At 34.8% G+C, this 18,990-nt stretch overlaps 1 protein-coding gene across 1 annotated transcript in view; it reads left to right on the forward strand.

Annotated features, from left to right (window-relative positions):
* The window catches only part of ralgapa2 (Ral GTPase activating protein catalytic subunit alpha 2), a 322,593-nt gene that overhangs the window by 159,720 nt on the left and 143,883 nt on the right, over positions 1-18,990 (forward strand). Inside the window, 12 exon segments of the mRNA XM_056477537.1 lie at positions 577-681; positions 4,907-5,100; positions 5,280-5,378; positions 6,808-6,849; positions 6,851-6,899; positions 6,902-6,963; positions 13,247-13,375; positions 13,460-13,504; positions 13,506-13,589; positions 15,592-15,650; positions 15,785-15,876; positions 15,879-15,892. Coding sequence (XP_056333512.1) covers positions 577-681; positions 4,907-5,100; positions 5,280-5,378; positions 6,808-6,849; positions 6,851-6,899; positions 6,902-6,963; positions 13,247-13,375; positions 13,460-13,504; positions 13,506-13,589; positions 15,592-15,650; positions 15,785-15,876; positions 15,879-15,892 — 974 coding nt within the window.

Raw genomic sequence — 18,990 nt, forward strand, 5'->3', positions numbered from 1 at the left:
AATACGCCTGGAAAATGCACTTCCATCAGAAATAATGAACTGAAGACATGATACTGTATGTGAATGCTCCCTTAGTCTACTAAAACTAGGCTAAAACTACAATGATTCATAAGACTAAAAGCAAATGGATGGAGTCAAAAGACTCAGAGCTAAATTTAAATTGGCTGTTATAATTAACATAGCCTCAGTGTGTCATCAGACAAGTATTCATTTTCATTTTGCCTGTAAAGGCTTTTTTATCATTATTGACTCTTAAATAATTGATATCCATTGACTTGCATAATAGCAATAACCAAGGATCACAGTTTCATTTATAAATCCTCTGTAATGTTCTACTGATGGAAGAACATCGTCTACATCTGGGATAAACAGAGGAGATGGAAATTAACGGCAATTTATTTATTTATTTATTTTTTGATTGAATTATCCGTTAAAATAAATGTCAGAATCACAGCGTTATATTAGTTTGCTTGTGGATTTCAGAGTGTGTCTGAAAGTGTGTTCATATAAATGTGTGTCCACCATGCTCCCATCCTTCACCGTGTTGTGTTGTGTTGTGTGTGTATGTGTGTGTAGGGTCTCCTCACTTTCCCCCAGTGTCTCCGGCTCTCCTGGTGCCTCATGGCTGCTGTGAGGGCCCTCAGCTCCTGGAGGATGCCATGAATATGCCTCAGCATCTGGGTATTGCACTCATCATCCCTCATCATCTGTGTTCACTCTTCCTCCATCCCTCAAACCCTCATGCGAAATGCTGTTTGCTGACAGATATTTTTGTTGTCACTTGTTATTTCTCAAAATAATTCATTATCTTGTTGCCTATTTTATTTGTAACCTGGTTATTTTTTTGGTGGTAAAGTTATTTGATGTATTTTTTTTAACTGCGTTTTGTCTTGATTAATTTTGATCTGTAGCTGTGTTGATTATAGTTTGTTTGTTCAGGACACTTTTGAAAAAGAGATTACAAATATCAAGAGGTTTTCCAGGTACGATAAAGGTGTAAATAAAAAAAAAAAAGAATAATAAATAAAATGCTGCAAGAGCATGATTTCGAAAAAGTCTGACATGACAACGTTTTGTTTTTCCACAATATTCTGCTAACAGCAAAACAATCTCACATCTTGAAATAGCTCTTTTTGAAAAGAATTCATTCATTTGGATTAATCGCAATGATTCTGTAGGGCAGGGCTATTCAATTGGCAGCCCCCGGGGCAATTTGTTCCGGCCCTCCAAATAGTGTGACCAAGGCATCAAAAATAAATTTAGTTCAGTCGAAAAATGGCCACTATAGTTATGAAGGGATGCACGTCTGTTCAATACAGCAAAAGCTGCAGTTGAAGGCTGCGCTGATCGCGAGTCACCTGACAATAAGCCAGTGACACAAGCAGCCGAAAACATTTGGATACTTAAGCTTAAAGGCTTCTCAATGCCGCGTTTCTGTTGCACGGAACGAACCTGCTGCAACTAAACAAAGTTATGCCAGCTGTGTGCTAGTTTAAAGTTCCGAGCTTATAGCGAGGCTAATACGCACACACACTGGAATAACTATAGCAGCGGGCCATTCACATATCACGTCTTTTCCGTGCGCAAGTTCGTTATTTCCAATATTAGAATATATGCCAAAATGCATGCGCAAGTGGAGCGATGAGCTTGCGCCTTCCAGATGCATTGAGTAGAATACATCTCAGGCCGTAGTGGTGAGAGTTGTGTGTGGCTTTCAGTGCAATGTACACAAAAGATATGTTAGACAAACTATTATAAATTATAAAAAAAGATTATGTATATATGGACGCAGATGATAACAACAGTTCATTTAAATGCTTACCTAATATAAAGCTTAAATTTACATTAGACGTGATAACCATGAAACCATCAGACTATATAATCGTACAAGCAAAATCTATAATTTTTGCATCCCTAATTGTTATGCAGTTCAAAACATAACATATGAATGTGTCTGAATGTAGAAGAAACCTACTTAAGCAATTCACTGCTTTTGTTATGCTTTGAAATGGATGTTTGTAAAAAAAAAAAGCCGCAATGTACAATGCAGTGATGTTATGTAGTTTCAAAATACAATGTATTAATATTTTAATGTAGAAAAATACAATGTGGGTGTCTTAAGGAGCAAAAGTAAAACATACTGTATGGGCTCTTATATGCTGTTGTGTCATCACTCATGTTGCAAGTCATATCTCTGCGGCCTCTCTTTTGGGATGCATTTGATGAGCTGGCCCCATGACAAACTAATTGAATAGCCCTGCTGTAGGGAGTGATTCACGCATAAAATATAATAAATAAATTACAAGGACAGACAAATACAGTAGAGCAAAGATAAAAGTGAAATAAACGGTGCTGTATGGGTCAAATATTATTCAGGTACAGAAATTAAGTAATCAAATGTAAAATAACAATTCATACTATGTTATGTTGTACAATTCATAGTAGAATATAGTATTGGCTGGCAGCTAGCTCTCTGCAACTCTCACATGGTCGCTCACTGAAGCTAAACAGGGCTGCGCTGGTCAGCACCTGGATGGAAGACCAGATGGAAAAGCTAGGTTGCTGCTGAAAGTGGTGTTAGTGAGGCCAGCAGGAGGCGCTCAATCTGCAGTCTGTGTGGGTCCTAATGCCCCAGTATATTGACGGGGACTCCATACTGTTCAGTGAGCACCGCCTTTCGAATGAGATGTTAAACCGAGGTCCTGACTGTCTGTGGTCGTTAAAAATCCCAGGATGTCCTTCGAAAAAGAGTCGGGGTTTAACCCCGGCATCCTGACCTATTTTGTCCTCTGACCTCTGTCCGTCATGACCTCCTAACTATCTCCATATTATAATTGGCTTCATCTCCTCTACACCAATCAGCTGGTGTGTTTTGTGCTGTCTAGTACAGTCTGTTGTGTCATCCAGGTGGATGCTGCACACTGGTGGTGGATGAAGAGATTACCCTTAAAAAATGTGTAAAGCGCTTTGGATGTGCAGAAAAGTGCTATATAATTATAAGGAATTATTAACATTATTATTACTTTTTCAATACAATATATCTTTATTAAAGTTTACATCTTTTATAAAGGTACATATTTTGTGCTTAAATGCTTTAAACTCTCTTGAAATGCTTACACAGTCAACAAGCCTTTAAAACATAGGCAGCAGATAACATTTCACTTCATTATTTTTAAGTTTTTTTATTTATAAATTTGCAGTGACTCCACAAATCTCATGTGGTCAGAACTGTGGCCACTAGTCAACTATAATCTCGACATTTTATATCTAACTTTATATCTTACAAGGCTCAATATTTAGGAAGCGAGCAGCAATGGTGCGTAGGTCCCATTGGAATTGCTCTCGCATTTTTGAGGGTCTAAAGATGCTCGAAAACTGACAAAACTTTGCACTTGCAGCAGAAGTGGCGAAAATTGACGTTTCTTATAGGTTTCAGAAGTGGGTGTGCCAAATTGGATTGACAGCTCCACCTATGCACATTTGACGGAAGTGCTCCGAGCTATGTTTCATGCATATGTACAAAAATTGTCACGCACATCAAACACTGCGAAAAAAAAGTGCAGTTTTTGCCATTGCCAGGTCTTATATTTTAATGAACTCCTCCTAGGGATTTTATCAGATCAACACCAAAATTGGGTATTGTCATCTAAAGGCCTTGGCGATGTTAAATTGCGAAGATCTAGAGTTTTTGTTAAAGGGCATGTCCATGGCGGCCTCACAAACTTTTGACATTTCGCCACAAAATAGGAAATTGTTATAACTCAGGCATGCATTGTCTGATATGCCTCAAAATTCAAATGTTTAATAAGAGTCCTGAACTGAACATTTTTACATGTCAATATCTAGTTACAGTCATAGCGCTACCTGCTGGAAACAGGAAATTACATTTTACACTGTAACAACCTCCTATTAGAAAATTTATCAGATCGAATCCATGTCAATTAGTTTAGTTAGAAGGCCTTTGCGATGTTAAATTGTAAAGATCTAGACTTTTCGTCTAAGGGCATGTCTGTCGTGGACAGTGTAACAGCATGGAAGACAAAGTACTTCTAACTCAGCCACACAATGTCCGATCTGCCTATATTGAGTCATAGTCATAGCGCCACCTGCTGACAGAAGGAGATTTGGCATAATCCTGTGAAGTTTTTTTAAATGTATATCAGCTTAAATTATCATTGTCCACTGTTCTCTGTCATCCTAAGGTACTGGGTGGCGGTGAACCCAGGTGTAAGGTCCCTTTCATCACTGCTTGCAGCTTTAATTGGCTTTGTTTTTGGAGAGCTGCAGGGTCTTAAAATGTTTTGTGGATAGTTTGACTCTGTGATTAATTGAAATTCCGTCACCTGCGGGTATAGAGAAGTGCATCCTCTAAAGGGGGTCGCACACCGGATATGCCGTTCGGCACTGTGCCACACCACGCAACACCATGCATTTTATAATTCTATACATAGATTTCTATCAGGGTATGCACACTGGTGCCGCAAGTCAGTGGCTGTCTGCGGCACCCAGCTACTCAGGACACTGTTCATATTTCTGCCGCGCCACAGAGCGCCATCTGAATAGTTACATATTAAGTAACATTCGAATGTGCGCGTCTGGTGTGCGATACTTCCAACTGTCATGTGCGTGCTGTGTCGTGGTGCAGGGCGGCGCATTCGGTGTGCAACCCGCTTATTGCAGATGCAGATATCACTTTCTCGTTTCAGTTAGCTGTTGTCTGTTTGGTGAGTTCCCATCCAGCTTTTTGGCCCAGATGCAGCCAAACTACACAGTTGTTAAAAAATCTCTTTGACATTAGCTTGGTGTGTCTTGGGCTTAACAGAAAAAAAAAAAACATTCTTTGTGTGTTTGTTTTACTTCACATAATGTAACCTTTCTGTCTGTGTGTGTTTGGTCATCCTCACAGACAGCAGTGAGTTTCTGGCTGACGACGTCAGCATTATCGCCGGTGGCAGTTTGACCGGTTGGCATGCAGACTCGGCCTTCGTTCTCTGGAGGAGGATTCTGGGTATTCTTGGTGACGTGAACAGCATCCGCTGTGCCCGCATCCACGCTAAGGTCTTCAGTTACCTCTATGAGCTCTGGCACAAGCTGGCCAAGGTGAGATTCCCTCATAATCTGCATTTGTTTGATCGAAAATACAGTAAAAACAATAATATTCTGAAATATTGTAACAGTAACTGTTTTCTGTTTGAATATGTATTGTCAGCCATTGTTTGAAGTCAACTTCAAGACTAAATGCAGAAGGTTGATGAGGATTTCTTGTTGTTCTGTTTCAGATCAGAGATAATCTTGGGATCAGAGTGGATTCAGACACAGCCATGGTCAAACCCTTGTTCATCCCTCCTCTGCGTATGCTGGCCTCCTGGCTCTTTAAGGTAAAACACTCAAACTAGAGCAGGAACGTTCTCTCAATTATGATCAGATTATTATTTTTAAGTATTTGACTCAAAGTGTCTTTGCACAATCAAGTCCGAATGCGTTTTTGTCATATTCGTATACGTAAACTAAATTCTGAGTCTGTGTGCAATGAACTTAATATTTTTTAGTTAGCATGCATTAATTGGTCAAAAATAACAATAAATAATCTTGTCACAAGATTCTTTTGAAGAATGCTTACAATATTGAATGCAGTGCAATAAAAATGGTGTTTGATTTATTTTTAAACGCTATACAATTGAAGTCAAAATTATTATCCCTCTGTATTAGAGAAAAAATTATTATTAGATTTAATTATTAGATTTTTTTATTATATTTTTTCATTATTCTTCTGGAGAAAGTCTTAAATTGTTTTATTTTAGCTAGAATAAAAGCAGTTTTTTATTTTTAAAAATCATTTTAACGTCAACATTATTAGCCACCCTAAGCAATTTAACAAACCATTGTTATACAATGCTTTGCCTAATTACCCTAACTTGCCTAATTAATCTAGTTAAGCCTTTAATATCACTTTAAGCTGAAGATTAGTGTCTTGAAAAATATCTAGTAAAATATTACAGGATGTACTGTCGTCATGGCAATGATACAAGAAATCAGTTAGAAGTTATTAAAACTATTATGTTTTTAAATGTGTTGAAAAAAAATCTACTCTCTGTAAACAGAAATTGGGGAAATAAAATGCAGGTGGGGCTAATAATTCAGCAGGGCTAAAATTCTTACTTTATCTGTATCTTAGAAGACTTAATATTTAGCTTTTTATTTTTGAAGTGATGCAGTGTGACATTTTAATACATTTTCAACATAAAACAGTTTCTTTCAATAATATTTCAGAATATTACTACAATAAAATAGTAATTACCAAGCCCAGACTTTGAATGAGAGTCAATATAACAATAAGAGCCCTCAAACAACCATGTCACGTTCAAAGTCACTTAAATCACCTTTCTTCCCATTCTGAATGCTCGGTTTGTAACTGCAGCAGATCGACTTTATCATGTCTATATATGCCTAAATGCATTGAGTTGCTGCCATGTTATTGGCTGATTGAAATTTTGTCTCAACAAGCAGTTGGACAGGTGTACCTAATAAAGTAGCCTTTGAGTGAATGTCTCCATTATACTTCTTCCGCCATGAAAATGACTCGCATGTCCGCTAAACACAAACAAACAAACTAGTATCAGCACTAATGTGAAATGTGTCTTTCTTAAACATTTCTTTAAACAAAAACTATTTTTGTTTCACCAATAGTTTTAATAGCACTATGTACTGATACGGGTAGTATATTATATCATTTTATAAGCATATTCGATAGATGAACAGGAATGAGCTAATGGAATATTTAATGTCCTATGATGTGTATGTATTTAGGCGACCATGCTGCCGTCAGAGTTCAAGGCTGGGAAACTACAGGGCGTATAAGCTGATCTGTGAGATGATGACCAAACATCAAGACGTGCTGCCAACAGTGACTTCCTGGTGCATCGATACCATGTCATGCATAAAGGATTCACAAGCGATGATCAGGTAGTTTTTTTTTTTTTTTGCAATCATTTAATAAAGATATTGGAGTGTACTTAGTTTTACAGTTACAGCAGTAATTTGAAGTTTTTTTTTTATTTCTGCTTAATGATTATGGGTCACTGTGGTCAATTTAGCTCATCCAGTTCACTTATAGCTCATGTCTTTGGACTGTGGGGTAAACTGGAGCACCCGGAAGGAAATCAACGCAAACACAGGGAGACCATGCAAACACCACAGAGGAAATGCAGAAATTGTCACACTTCTTGCTCTAAGGCGACAGTAAAACCACTGAGCCACTGTAACGCCGATAACTTTTTTTGTAGTCCAAATTATTTTGACAGTCTGAAATTGTCCTTTAAGAGAGCAGAAGTATTAAACTTAGAATGTTCCTTACATTATCAAACAAAACATTCACAGATGTGACCACTAGATGGAGCAACTGTCTTACTTGTAATGCAGTAATAAGTATTTGAAGCGGACTAGTTCTCTAGACAGAAAATGCTTTTTTCTATTCAAATACAGTACATTTTATTGATTTCCATTATAACACAATGTACACAACCACATAACAGATGTGACACCCTGTACAAACCTATACAGCACTTGCATACAAAGCGATTACACCCCATTACAAAAGTAGAGAAAAAATCTAAATAATAACATTAATAATAATAAATTTAATAAAAAAAAATGTACTTTAACAAGAAAAATATTAGGGTGAGTGGGTGGCTGTGGGGTCTAAATATCCAATCATTATTCCATCATCAGAAGACAACATCTGTTATCTAACTGTGGTTAAACACACTGCACACAACATGTTTTGTCTTGTTTCTAGTCCAAATATCCCAAAAAATTTATATCAAGAAGAATTTTCTAGACAAGCAGAAATATTGTCATGTTTTCTGAAATAATTAGACAAAAAATGAAGTGATTTTTTTTCTTCCTTACAACAAGCCAAATAATCTACCAATGGGTAAGGCTAGACGGAATCTGCAGGCATTTTTTGCTATTTCTTCGCAGACTATTTGTAAAAATCTGCAGATTTATGTGGAATCATTTTGAGTGTATCATAACTAAAAACAATATGTTAATAAATAATTATAATTTGTTTTACTTTTATTTAATGTTTACAATGCAATCCCATTAGCTAATTTATTTGGTTAACAAAGAAAGTCTCTTATATAATATATCTACCATATAACTATTAAAAGACTGAAATAATTACTTTACAACTGTATTGTAAGTAAATCATATTAACGTTTCATATTAGTCGGTAATATTACTGAATTAATTTAAAAATTGAAAAAATATATATTTACACACATTTACATACAACTAAATAAATTGACTCTAAGATGGGCTGAAAATTAGGGATGGGCGATACAAATTTTGTTTCCGATCCATTACCAAGACGGGTATCATCGTAATTGATATCGATACCAATACTTAAATCAAATATTTATAGTGATTTTTGTTTTTATCACCTTTATTATTATTATTATTATTATTAACCTCTTAAGGCTCAAGGTGTTTTTTTACATGCATTTTTATTTCTCTTTGCTATTTGGGCTTATTGGAACCTAATTAGAATAAAAATCTAAGTAACATCTTTTGATACTATGTCCATATATGTGGACTCGTGGTCCGAATTTACATAAACACTTTTTCCTGATTGTTTTTTAATGTATATTTAACATATAATTTTTTTTTTTAATTTGCTTTGACTATCAAAGAGTAAAAACTAAATTCTTTCCCATTTTGGACAGTTAAAATAGTGTTTGGGACATTTCATATGCTGCAAAACAGCTGCAGGGATGACACTGTATGTCTGTAACAATATAAAACATTCAAAGTATTTTAAATAGCCACTTAAGAGCTAAAATGTGCTGTCCACGTATGTGGACACTCAAGCCCTAGGAGGGTAAATAAAACACAAGACACATGATTCCTTTTATGAGTTTAGAGTAGGATTCCCCCTCATATTATATAATATTATAAAAAAAAAAAATAATAATGATTCCCCCTCAGCATATTATATTTATAATTTGTGTGTGTGTGCATGCGTGGGTGCGTGTGTGTGCATCTGTGTGTGCGTGTGTGTGTGTGCATCTGTGTGTTAATTTGGACATTTTATCCGATTTAATCTTAATATAAAATGGCTTTCTGTATTGAAATCGACTCAACTTTTTGTATTAAAATAATTCCCACTTGGTACCTGCATAGTGACCGGATTTCTTAAAGGATTCTGACAAAGAACTCTGCCTCAAACAGGAAGATTGGGGCTGTGCCGTTGAAACCTCCTCTGCATGCCTCAGCTGCATTTCATCATGCTCTTGACGATGTTTTGCTTTTAGATATTTTGTCATATTGGTGGTATTGCCACTGTGGCAAACGGTTTTGTGACGAGTATCTTCAATAATTCAGGATTGATCCGCCCATACCTACTGAAGATCTGTGGAAATCTGTAGATTGGGCAGAGAGATTGGGCAGAAGTAAAACTAATCTTATTTCAAAATGAAAACAAATTTAAAACCTACTCAATTCTGTCTAATTATTTCTGAAAACAAGACAATATTTTTCTGCTTATCCAGAACATTCAATTTAAGAATTTCTAGACATTTGGACTGGAAACAAGACAAAAATTACAAGTATGAAAAGCATTTTATGCAGTGTATACAATCAACATCTTTTTATTTTTTCCTTCTTTTAGCTAAACAGTTTATTTGTTCGTCTCTGGTCTTGATTTTTAAGCAGTATGTGCTGAATGCATTCAGATCTCTACTCTCTCTTTATTTGTTTTGCTTTGTATTTGATCTAGGTCCAAAAAAGAAATAAGAGCTCCCTGAATATAGAGATATAATGGAAAACTTGAGAAGGTGGACGAGAATGGAAGCAAAAGTGCTTTTTTCCCCTTAACCCTATTTTCCTTCTTTTTTTGAAGTGTGCAGGTTCTATTTGTGCGATTGTGGCTTGAATTCTCCCTCCAGATCCACACAGGCCTGATATGAAGCCCAGATAGAGCTCAGGGACAGCAAAAGTGCATCTCTTTTGTGTGTGTGTGTGTGTGTGTGTGTGTGTGTGTGTGTGTGTGTGTGTGTGCGTGTGTGGTGTGTGTGTGTGTGTGTGTGTGTGTGTTTTAACTCTCACTGGATGAAGCTGTTCAAGTTCACCTCAGAAACAACTGTTCACTGTGACGTCCAAAGCTTAAGTAAAAAAAAATGCTTGAAAAACAGTTATATCATTATTTTTGGTCACACTTTACTTAATGTACAATTCACACAATTTACAAACCGTTAACTGAGACTTTAACTTGAATAAACTACTAATTAGCTCCTTATTAATAGTTAATAAGCTAGCAGGTTTAGGTAGTGGGTTAGGGATGTAAAATGAGATCATACATCACAAGTGCTAATAACGGTTAATATCTTAATAAAGGCAGGTAATAAAAGCAAATGGAATTATTTGGAATGAATTTACTTAAGTTTATATTTGACCTTATCCTCTAGTGCAGGGATCACCAAACTTGTTCCTGGTTTTACATGTAGAGTTTTGTACTGCTTATAAAGTAAGTAGGTTTTTTGGCACAGTAACACATTTTACAGTTCACTAACATGAACAAACAATGAACACGTTTATTCGTCTTTGTTAGTGTTAATTAATGGAAATAAAGTTGTTTATGTTGACTAACTAATGGTAACAAGCGAGACTTTAGATTTCAATAATGCATTATTTTGAACTATGATTAATTAATGCTATACAAGTATTGTTCATTATTAGATCAGTTTAGTAAATGCATTAGTCAACATTAGGTAGTGGGGCCAATTGTTGTGAAGTGTGACACTTTTTCGTTTGTTTGTTTGTGGTCAGCAGTGTCGGTTAAAATGTGTGGTGATGCCAAACTTAATTATTTAAATTCATTATTTAATGAACCGCCAACTTCATTTAACGAACAGTGTTATTCTGTGGTGAATTTATTAAACGCCCTCACTCTCTGCAATAGCCATCTACCACTGTTGGGAGATTCAGTAGCCAAAAAAAAGATTTGGCCACCTGATTTTTATTTAGAATATATTGAAACCTAATTATGTATCAAATCCTAATTATTGTTTTGTAATATGAATTGCTAAGTACTTAATTTGGACACATTAAAGGTGATTTTCGTCTTTCTTTCTTTTTTCAAAACACTCATATTCCCAATGTTCAAATATTTGTTGTAGTCTTAGCCAAATATTATACTACTTTGACAAATACATACATCAATGGAAAGCTTATATTTTCAGCTTTTATATGAAGTATAAATCTCACTTTAAAAAGAATTATGACTGGTTTTGTGGTCCAGGGTCATATATTATGATTAATTGTAAAATAAAAACTATAATAATACATAAAAGAATTTAGTTTTGAACAAACAGTAAATTTCTTTGAGTGTATTTGAAATCTGAAATCTTCTGAATATTGAGAAGAATCTCTTTTAAAATTTTAAGTTCTTAGCAAAGCAAATTACCAACCAAAATTTACATTGTGATATATTTAAACTGAGGACTGAGGACACTCAAAATGACTTCACTCAACATGATCTGTACTTAATAGACTAATGATTTTTTGGCTTAAAATGAACAACTCGTGTTTGGCTATTCTCAAAAACATACCTGTGCAACTTAACCTATACGTATGTGCTCCAGGGTGACAATGTAACCAGTACAGAAAAGGCTGAACCTGTAGTTAATGATCAAGCAGATCTTTGCGTACTGCTATAGAAAACAGGAAAAATCAACAATAGCAGCAACAGGTGCTGGACTGCACGCTGGATTGACTAAAAACACACTCTGACCATCCTCATATTGATCTTTACCTCCACTGTTCTCATTCACATTAAGGTTCAAGAGTTCACATCCAGTTTTTCAGTTAAAAGGATGAATTGTGAACTGTAAATATAACTGTTCTTTCTTGCGTGTACTAGTTAAAACTGTTGTCAAATTGCCACACACACACATGCTGTAGATTGAGATTGTGCTGTAGTTACCGCTTGCATAATAGTCCCGCTGTGGCAGATTGCCGCTTCCTGCAGAAATGCTCATTTTGGGGTAATCACGCGCAGTTTGGGTGCGGCTTATTACTACTGTTGCCTAAGCTTGTGCAAAGGTCAGTTATTGCAGAATTGAGGTAAATGTCCCTGCAGATGCAGCGCTTCCACCAATTTCACATCTTGCTCTCAGCAGGACTCTTTTTTTTTTTATGTGGCTGGCTTTGCCTATATTGCTGTGTTTTTTTTTCTTCCTATTCGTCTGACAGTGTTTACAAAGGATTCAAGTTAAGGAAGATGAATGTTGGCAGTTACGGAGCAGCCGTGTTGTTTATGCAAGTTGTTTGTTTGTGCGCATGGTTCAGTGGTTAAAAGAAACTGATGTGAGAGAAACGGAATACGGTTTATAAAGCACTTATGCATTCACTTTGAGTTATGTAACGTTTCACACCTTATAGACTCGTGATGTTATATGTGCACGCTGGCAGCATTTATTCAGGCATTATTTACATGGTAATTTTTTATTTATTCATTCATTTTCCTTCAGCTTAGTCCCTTATTTATCATGGGTTGCCAAAGTGGAATGAACCACCCACTATTCCAGCATTTGTTTTACGAAACGTTTCTGGAGAACGCGAATTACGTGCCGGAGTACTAATGCTGCATTTGCTTTTTTAAAAACGAACGCTACGGGGCGGGTGTGACGCCGTTCCTTTCGTGATTACCAGCTGACTGCTTACCTTCGGATGACGGCATTCCGTCTGCATCAGTTTGTCCCGTTAGCGTGCGCATGTAACGTCGTGCGGACTTGAGGACAGCAGAGAGGAGTTGACCACGGGCGACGGAGTCGAGTCCGGTGAAGAGTGGTTCCAGAAAGCAGGTAAGACAAAAACAGAATCCAAAAAATAAAATAAACAAGTAAATAGGCAGGGTGAGAATGTGGTAAAATCTAAAATCGTGGTAAAAAATTGAGATCTCAAAAAGCGTACACAGCGGCCCTCAACGTGGATTCGCAAAAACAACTGCAGAAAAACGTGCTGTCGGGACGTATTTTGTGGTTTCCAGAAACGTCTATATAGGTACATTTTTCAGAATGAGCCTGGGGTTGGTTATACGCATTGGATGCCCTTCCAGCTGCAACCCTGTGCTGGGATTTTTTTTTTCATTTTGCTATATTATTTGATCAAAGTTTAACCCTCTTTAGCAAACAGGCAAGTGTCCTAAACCCTAAAGCATGGTTATGATCTGTTGTTGTTTGTCCAGGATGTGTTGAACACAATGATCAGGTGGTGCTCACCTCGCTTCTTCTTTCTGGGTCTACCGGGCTTCACCATGCTGGTGGGAGACTTCATCACCGCAGCCGCTCGCATTCTCAACACAGACTCCTTTGAGGTAGCGTGAATAACTATATCTGCATCCCAACTCTTCATCTTCTTTAGTTTCACATGGTGTCTTTTCTATTGATGTTCTCGTCAGGCTCCACGGATCGAGGCTCAGGCTGTTCTTGGATCGCTGGTGTGGTTTCCCGAACCTATATCAGCAGATTCCCTCTCTACAGTCTGTTCCTGGATCTGAGGATATCCTCGTTGGCAAAGAGGACATGAAGGTATGCTGTTGTTTTTAAATATGCCTACTTTACTTCACCACTGTTAATATGAGAAATTGTCAGCCAATCAGAACTGTGGCTTTAATTCTGAGTCTACATTAGGCACACCCATTCAAACAGAGCGTTTTAAGCAGAGGGGACAAAATAGGACAGAAAATGGACAAATTGTTCTTAATTATTACGATTTAAGGAATGAATAATTTTGATAACATTATGAGTGGGTCTCAGAGAACAGTACAAAAATTTAATTGAGGAGTTCAGTTGCTAAAACCTCTATGCCATCTGAAATTTCCATCAAAAATGAGCCTTTTATTCAGCCTCCTATGTTTATATTGAGTTATTTCACTTTAAAGACATTTAAAAATAACTTAATCTTTTCCATAAAAGTCAAATTACTGAACCAATACAGAGAAGCCTGTAAAAATATTCATTTAGAGGTGTTTTGTATCTGAACTCTTCAATTCGAAGGTAGTTCATGATCCCTTTAAAGCTTAAAATGAGAAAGATATTTAGATGTAAATATTTGTATGGTAATTTTACAATAAAATAACAAAGAATTTTTTTTTCAGGTATTTTATACCACAGTTACAATAGGTTTCTAGTTTTATAGCAGTTATTTTTGTTTAAATTAATTATTTATTTATTAATCACAATAAAATTATAATAACAATTGTAGCCAAATTAAATTGTTGAATCAGTCAAAAAAAAGAGGACTTATTTTTATTTATTAATTTTATTTAATTTAATTTATTTAACTTATATTCTCACTTTATCTTTACTGAAAGAGTTTTGAGCTTTGAGTTGGTAAAACGTCAGCCCAAGCAGATTTTTAAAATATTTTCCCTAATTGATCAGTCTTACAATGGTATCACACTCAAAAAATTTGAAGAGTGAATATATTATGTTATGTTATGTTGTTAGGTATGTTATGTTATGTTATGTTATGTTGTTATGTTATGTTATGTTATGTTATGTTATGTTATGTTATGTTATGTTATGTTTATGTTGTGATATGTCATGTTGTGCTATGCTATGGTATGTTATGCTATGTTATGGTATGTCATGCTATGTTATGCTATGCTGTTATGTTGTGATATGTTATGTTGTCCTATGCTATGGTATGTTATGCTATGTTATGTTATGTCATGTCATGCTATGTTATGTTGTGCTATGCTGTTATATTGTGATATGTTATGTTGTGCTATGCTGTTATGTTTTGTTATGCTGTGCTGTGCTATGCTGTTATGTTGTGATATGTTATGTTGTGCTATGTTATGTCATGTCATGTTATGTTATGTCATGCTATGTTATGTTGTGCTATGCTATTATGTTGTGATATGCTATGTTGTGCTATGCTATGTTATGCTGTGTTATGTTGTGCTATGTTATGTTATGCTATGCTTTTATGTTTTGTTATGCTGTGCTGTGCTATGCTGTCATGTTGTACTATGTTATGTTGTGTTATGCAATGCTATGTTATGCTATGATATGTTATGCTGTGTTGTGTTATGTTATGTTATGTTGTGCTGTTATGTTATGATGTTATGTTGTGTTATACTGTTATGCTGTGTTATGTTATATTATGCTATGCTATGATATGTTATGTTATTATATTATGCTGTACCATGTTGTCATGTCATGTTATGTTGTGCTATGCTATGGTATGTTTTGTTATGCTATGATATGCTTTGTTATGCTATGCTATGCTCTGTTATGTTATGCCATGTTTTATGTTGTGCTATGTTATGTTATGTTATGTTACGTTATGTTATGCTATTATGCTGTACTAAGTTATGTCATGTCATGGTATGTTGTGCTATGCTATGCTATGTTGTTATGTTTTGTTATACTATGCTTTATGTTATGCTATGTCCAAATTACAGGTGGTTGCTATCACACAAAACATAACGTACAAATATATAAGGCCATTCCTACTGTCACTATGACCACAAACAACCATGAACCAATGAGTTAGCATAAACTGCTATGTCTCTGTGTGTAGGACTATCTTGTGAACATCCTTTTGAAGACTGCACGCAGTGAGACGTGTGAAGGAGCCAGGTACAACCACATGACTAATTACACACTGCTCTTAGAGTAACATATACAGTACTAATAAAATCATCATCATTATTATTGAATGATATGCTCCACTGGTCTGGCATCAGTCTGGCTGTGTTTTGACTGTGTTTTAGGTGTGTGGCGATCTGCGGTCTGGGTTTGTGGGTGTGTGAGGAGCTCAGGCAACAGAAAACTCACCATCAGGTCAAAGATGCTATCAACGTCCTCGTGTCACACTCAAGGTGATTACAATTGAGCTGTGCTTCACTCTAAACTGGTAGAAACCTGTCTTCATTAGCTGTATTAGTATGACGTTCGTATATTAAGTAGCAGCAAAACATTGCTGTGCTAGAAGTAACAACCGCTTGCATCATGTGGCACAGGGCAGGGTTGCAGTGACCAACAAGATGAATACAAACTGTTTTGAGCACAATTTCTGAGATAGCAGCGGAACATAATGCTAAACCCATTATTACTTCTAATAATTATAGCATGCTGCAAAAACACATTATTATCTCTTCTATTCTCTGCCTCATTAGTAGGAAAAAAACAAAGCAAAAAAAGACGTAGTGTTGTCCATTTTCATCCACTTTTCTGATGATGGGGAGTCTGTTGACCGCTATTGTCTTTCTTTCAATATAATACTGTGAATCTAATAGCTAGTGCTATTTTCAGATTTAGCTAAAATATAGCCTATAATGTATAAAAATATACCAGATCTATTAAACATCCATTATGAATAAGCTTCTTTATGCATTGACTAATTAAATTCTAATTGATTTCTTTAATTTCCAATTTTTCTAATCTTCTTTTTAACTCTCATAGGCTATATTATAGGTCTAGACGCATTATTCTGTTTAGTAGTTTTAGCACATACACACATATATATATAGTTGAAGTCAGAATTATTAGCTCCCCTTTGATGATTTTATTTTTCTTTTTTGAATATTTCCCAAATGATGTTTAACAGAGCAAGGAAATTTTCACAGTATGTCTGATAATATTTTTTTCTTCTGGAGAAAGTCTTATTTGTTTTATTTCAGCTAGAATAAAATCAGTTTTTAAGGTCAAAATTATTAGCCCCTTTAAGCTATATTTTTTTGATATTCTACAGAACAAAACCATCGTTATACATTAACTTGCCTAATTACACTAACCTGCCTAGTTAACCTATTTAACCTAGTTACGCCTTTAAATGTCACTTTAAGCTGTATAGAAGTGTCTTGAAAAATATCTATTGAAATATTATTTACTGTCAACATGGCAAAGATAATATAAAACAGTCTACTTATATTCCAATGAGAATTAGTTGGCATGTAGATACAATGTAACTTTAATTCAACAAACGGACCATCAAAATAAAATTTGACCAAAAGAAGTATAACTCTCTTTTATTGTCAACTATTCATGTAGTTTCTTAATTAGGATGGAAGTTAGCCTGCTTTAAAGTGCTGGGCGAGTAATTGAAATACAAGCATGATTGAGCAAAAGCTGCGATTGACAACTACCTCTGTTAAATTGTTGTGCAGCTGGAAAGCTTCTGCAAAACACGCTTCAGTCATTTGAACGTGTTCATTGTTAAAGATAATGAGTTGCAGCTAGAGTGTTCTCGTTCTCCTCCTCATGCGTCTGCAATCATGTCCTGTTCATGTTGACATGATGCAGGTCAGGCCTGAATAAAGCTTTAGGAAAGAGCACGGGTTTCCATCTCTAAAAGCATGTGCTGAACTGTCTGAAGGTTTCTGTTACTCGAAAAAACACTCACTCTCCGGCCTGAGATTCCACATGATTGGAGTCCAGAGCAGACAAGAGTTATGGGAAGAGCAATACGCAATCCATTAACCTGGAATCTACCCAGAGATGTGTTTCTCTAGAATAAAGTTAGTTAGTCTTAAAAAAAATTATTGGCTTGTGATTAAATCACTCATCATTTAATGTTATATATGCAATGTTATGCTAGCATTTTTTTTTGCCTTTCAAAAACATAACAACATCGGCCAAACTCAATTCCAATGTAATCTTTCACAGACTGACTGAGAAATGTCCAATATACAGTGAATCTAATACTAAAGCATAAAATTAAACAAAAAATGTATAATGTATAAAGTAACTTAACAACATTAAACATGAACCAATTCATAAATTCATGCAAATCCAATTTATAAATTCAAAACACAATTAATAAATGCACAAATCAAATTCTTGAATTCAAAACACAATTCATAAATGTGCAAATCCAATTCGTAAATTCTAAAACGCAATTCATAATATGCAAATCTAATTCATAAATTCAAAACTCTAGAAATATGCAAATCAAATATAAAATATAATTTCATATATTCATATAAACATATTAAATTGTACATTCAAAACACAATTCGTAAATAATCAAATCCAATTCCTACATTTTAAAACATAATTCATAAATATGCAAATCAAATTCATAAATTCAAAACACAATTCATAATGCACAAATCAAATTTATAAATTCAAAACACAATTCATAAATATGCAAATCTAATTGTAAATTCAAAACACAGTTCATAAATATGCAAATCCAATTTGTGAATTCAAAACACAATTAATAAATGCACAAATCAAATTCTTGAATTCAAAACACAATTCATAAATGTGCAAATCCAATTCGTAAATTCTAAAACGCAATTCATAAATATGCAAATCTAATTCGTAAATTCAAAACTCTAGAAATATGCAAATCAAATATAAAATATAATTTCATATATTCATATAAACATATTAAATTGTACATTCAAAACACAATTCGTAAGTAATCAAATCCAATTCCTACATTTTAAAACATAATTCATAAATATGCAAATCAAATTCATAAATTCAAAACACAATTCATAAATGCACAAATCAAATTTATAAATTCAAAACACAATTCATAAATATGCAAATCTAATTGTAAATTCAAAACACAGTTCATAAATATGCAAATCCAATTTGTGAATTCAAAACACAATTCATAAATATGCAAATCCAATTCATAAATTCAAAACTCAATTCATAAATATGCAAATCCAATTCATAAATTCAAAACACAATTAATAAATGCACAAATCCAATTCAAAAATTCAAAACGCAATTCATAAATGTGTAAATCCAATTCTTAAATTCTAAAACACAATTAATAAATATGCTAATCAATTTCGGAAATTCAAAACACAATTCATAAATATGCAAATATTTATAATAAATTGTGTTTTGAATTTATGAATTGGATTTTGTAAATGTGAATTATGCTGTGCATGTATGAGCTTTATTTTTGCAAATGAGTTATTTTTGAGACAGATCTGGCTCCTTATAAGGTTTGTTG

This window comes from Danio aesculapii, chromosome 17, assembly GCF_903798145.1.
Source record: "Danio aesculapii chromosome 17, fDanAes4.1, whole genome shotgun sequence".
Lineage (NCBI taxonomy): Eukaryota > Metazoa > Chordata > Actinopteri > Cypriniformes > Danionidae > Danio > Danio aesculapii.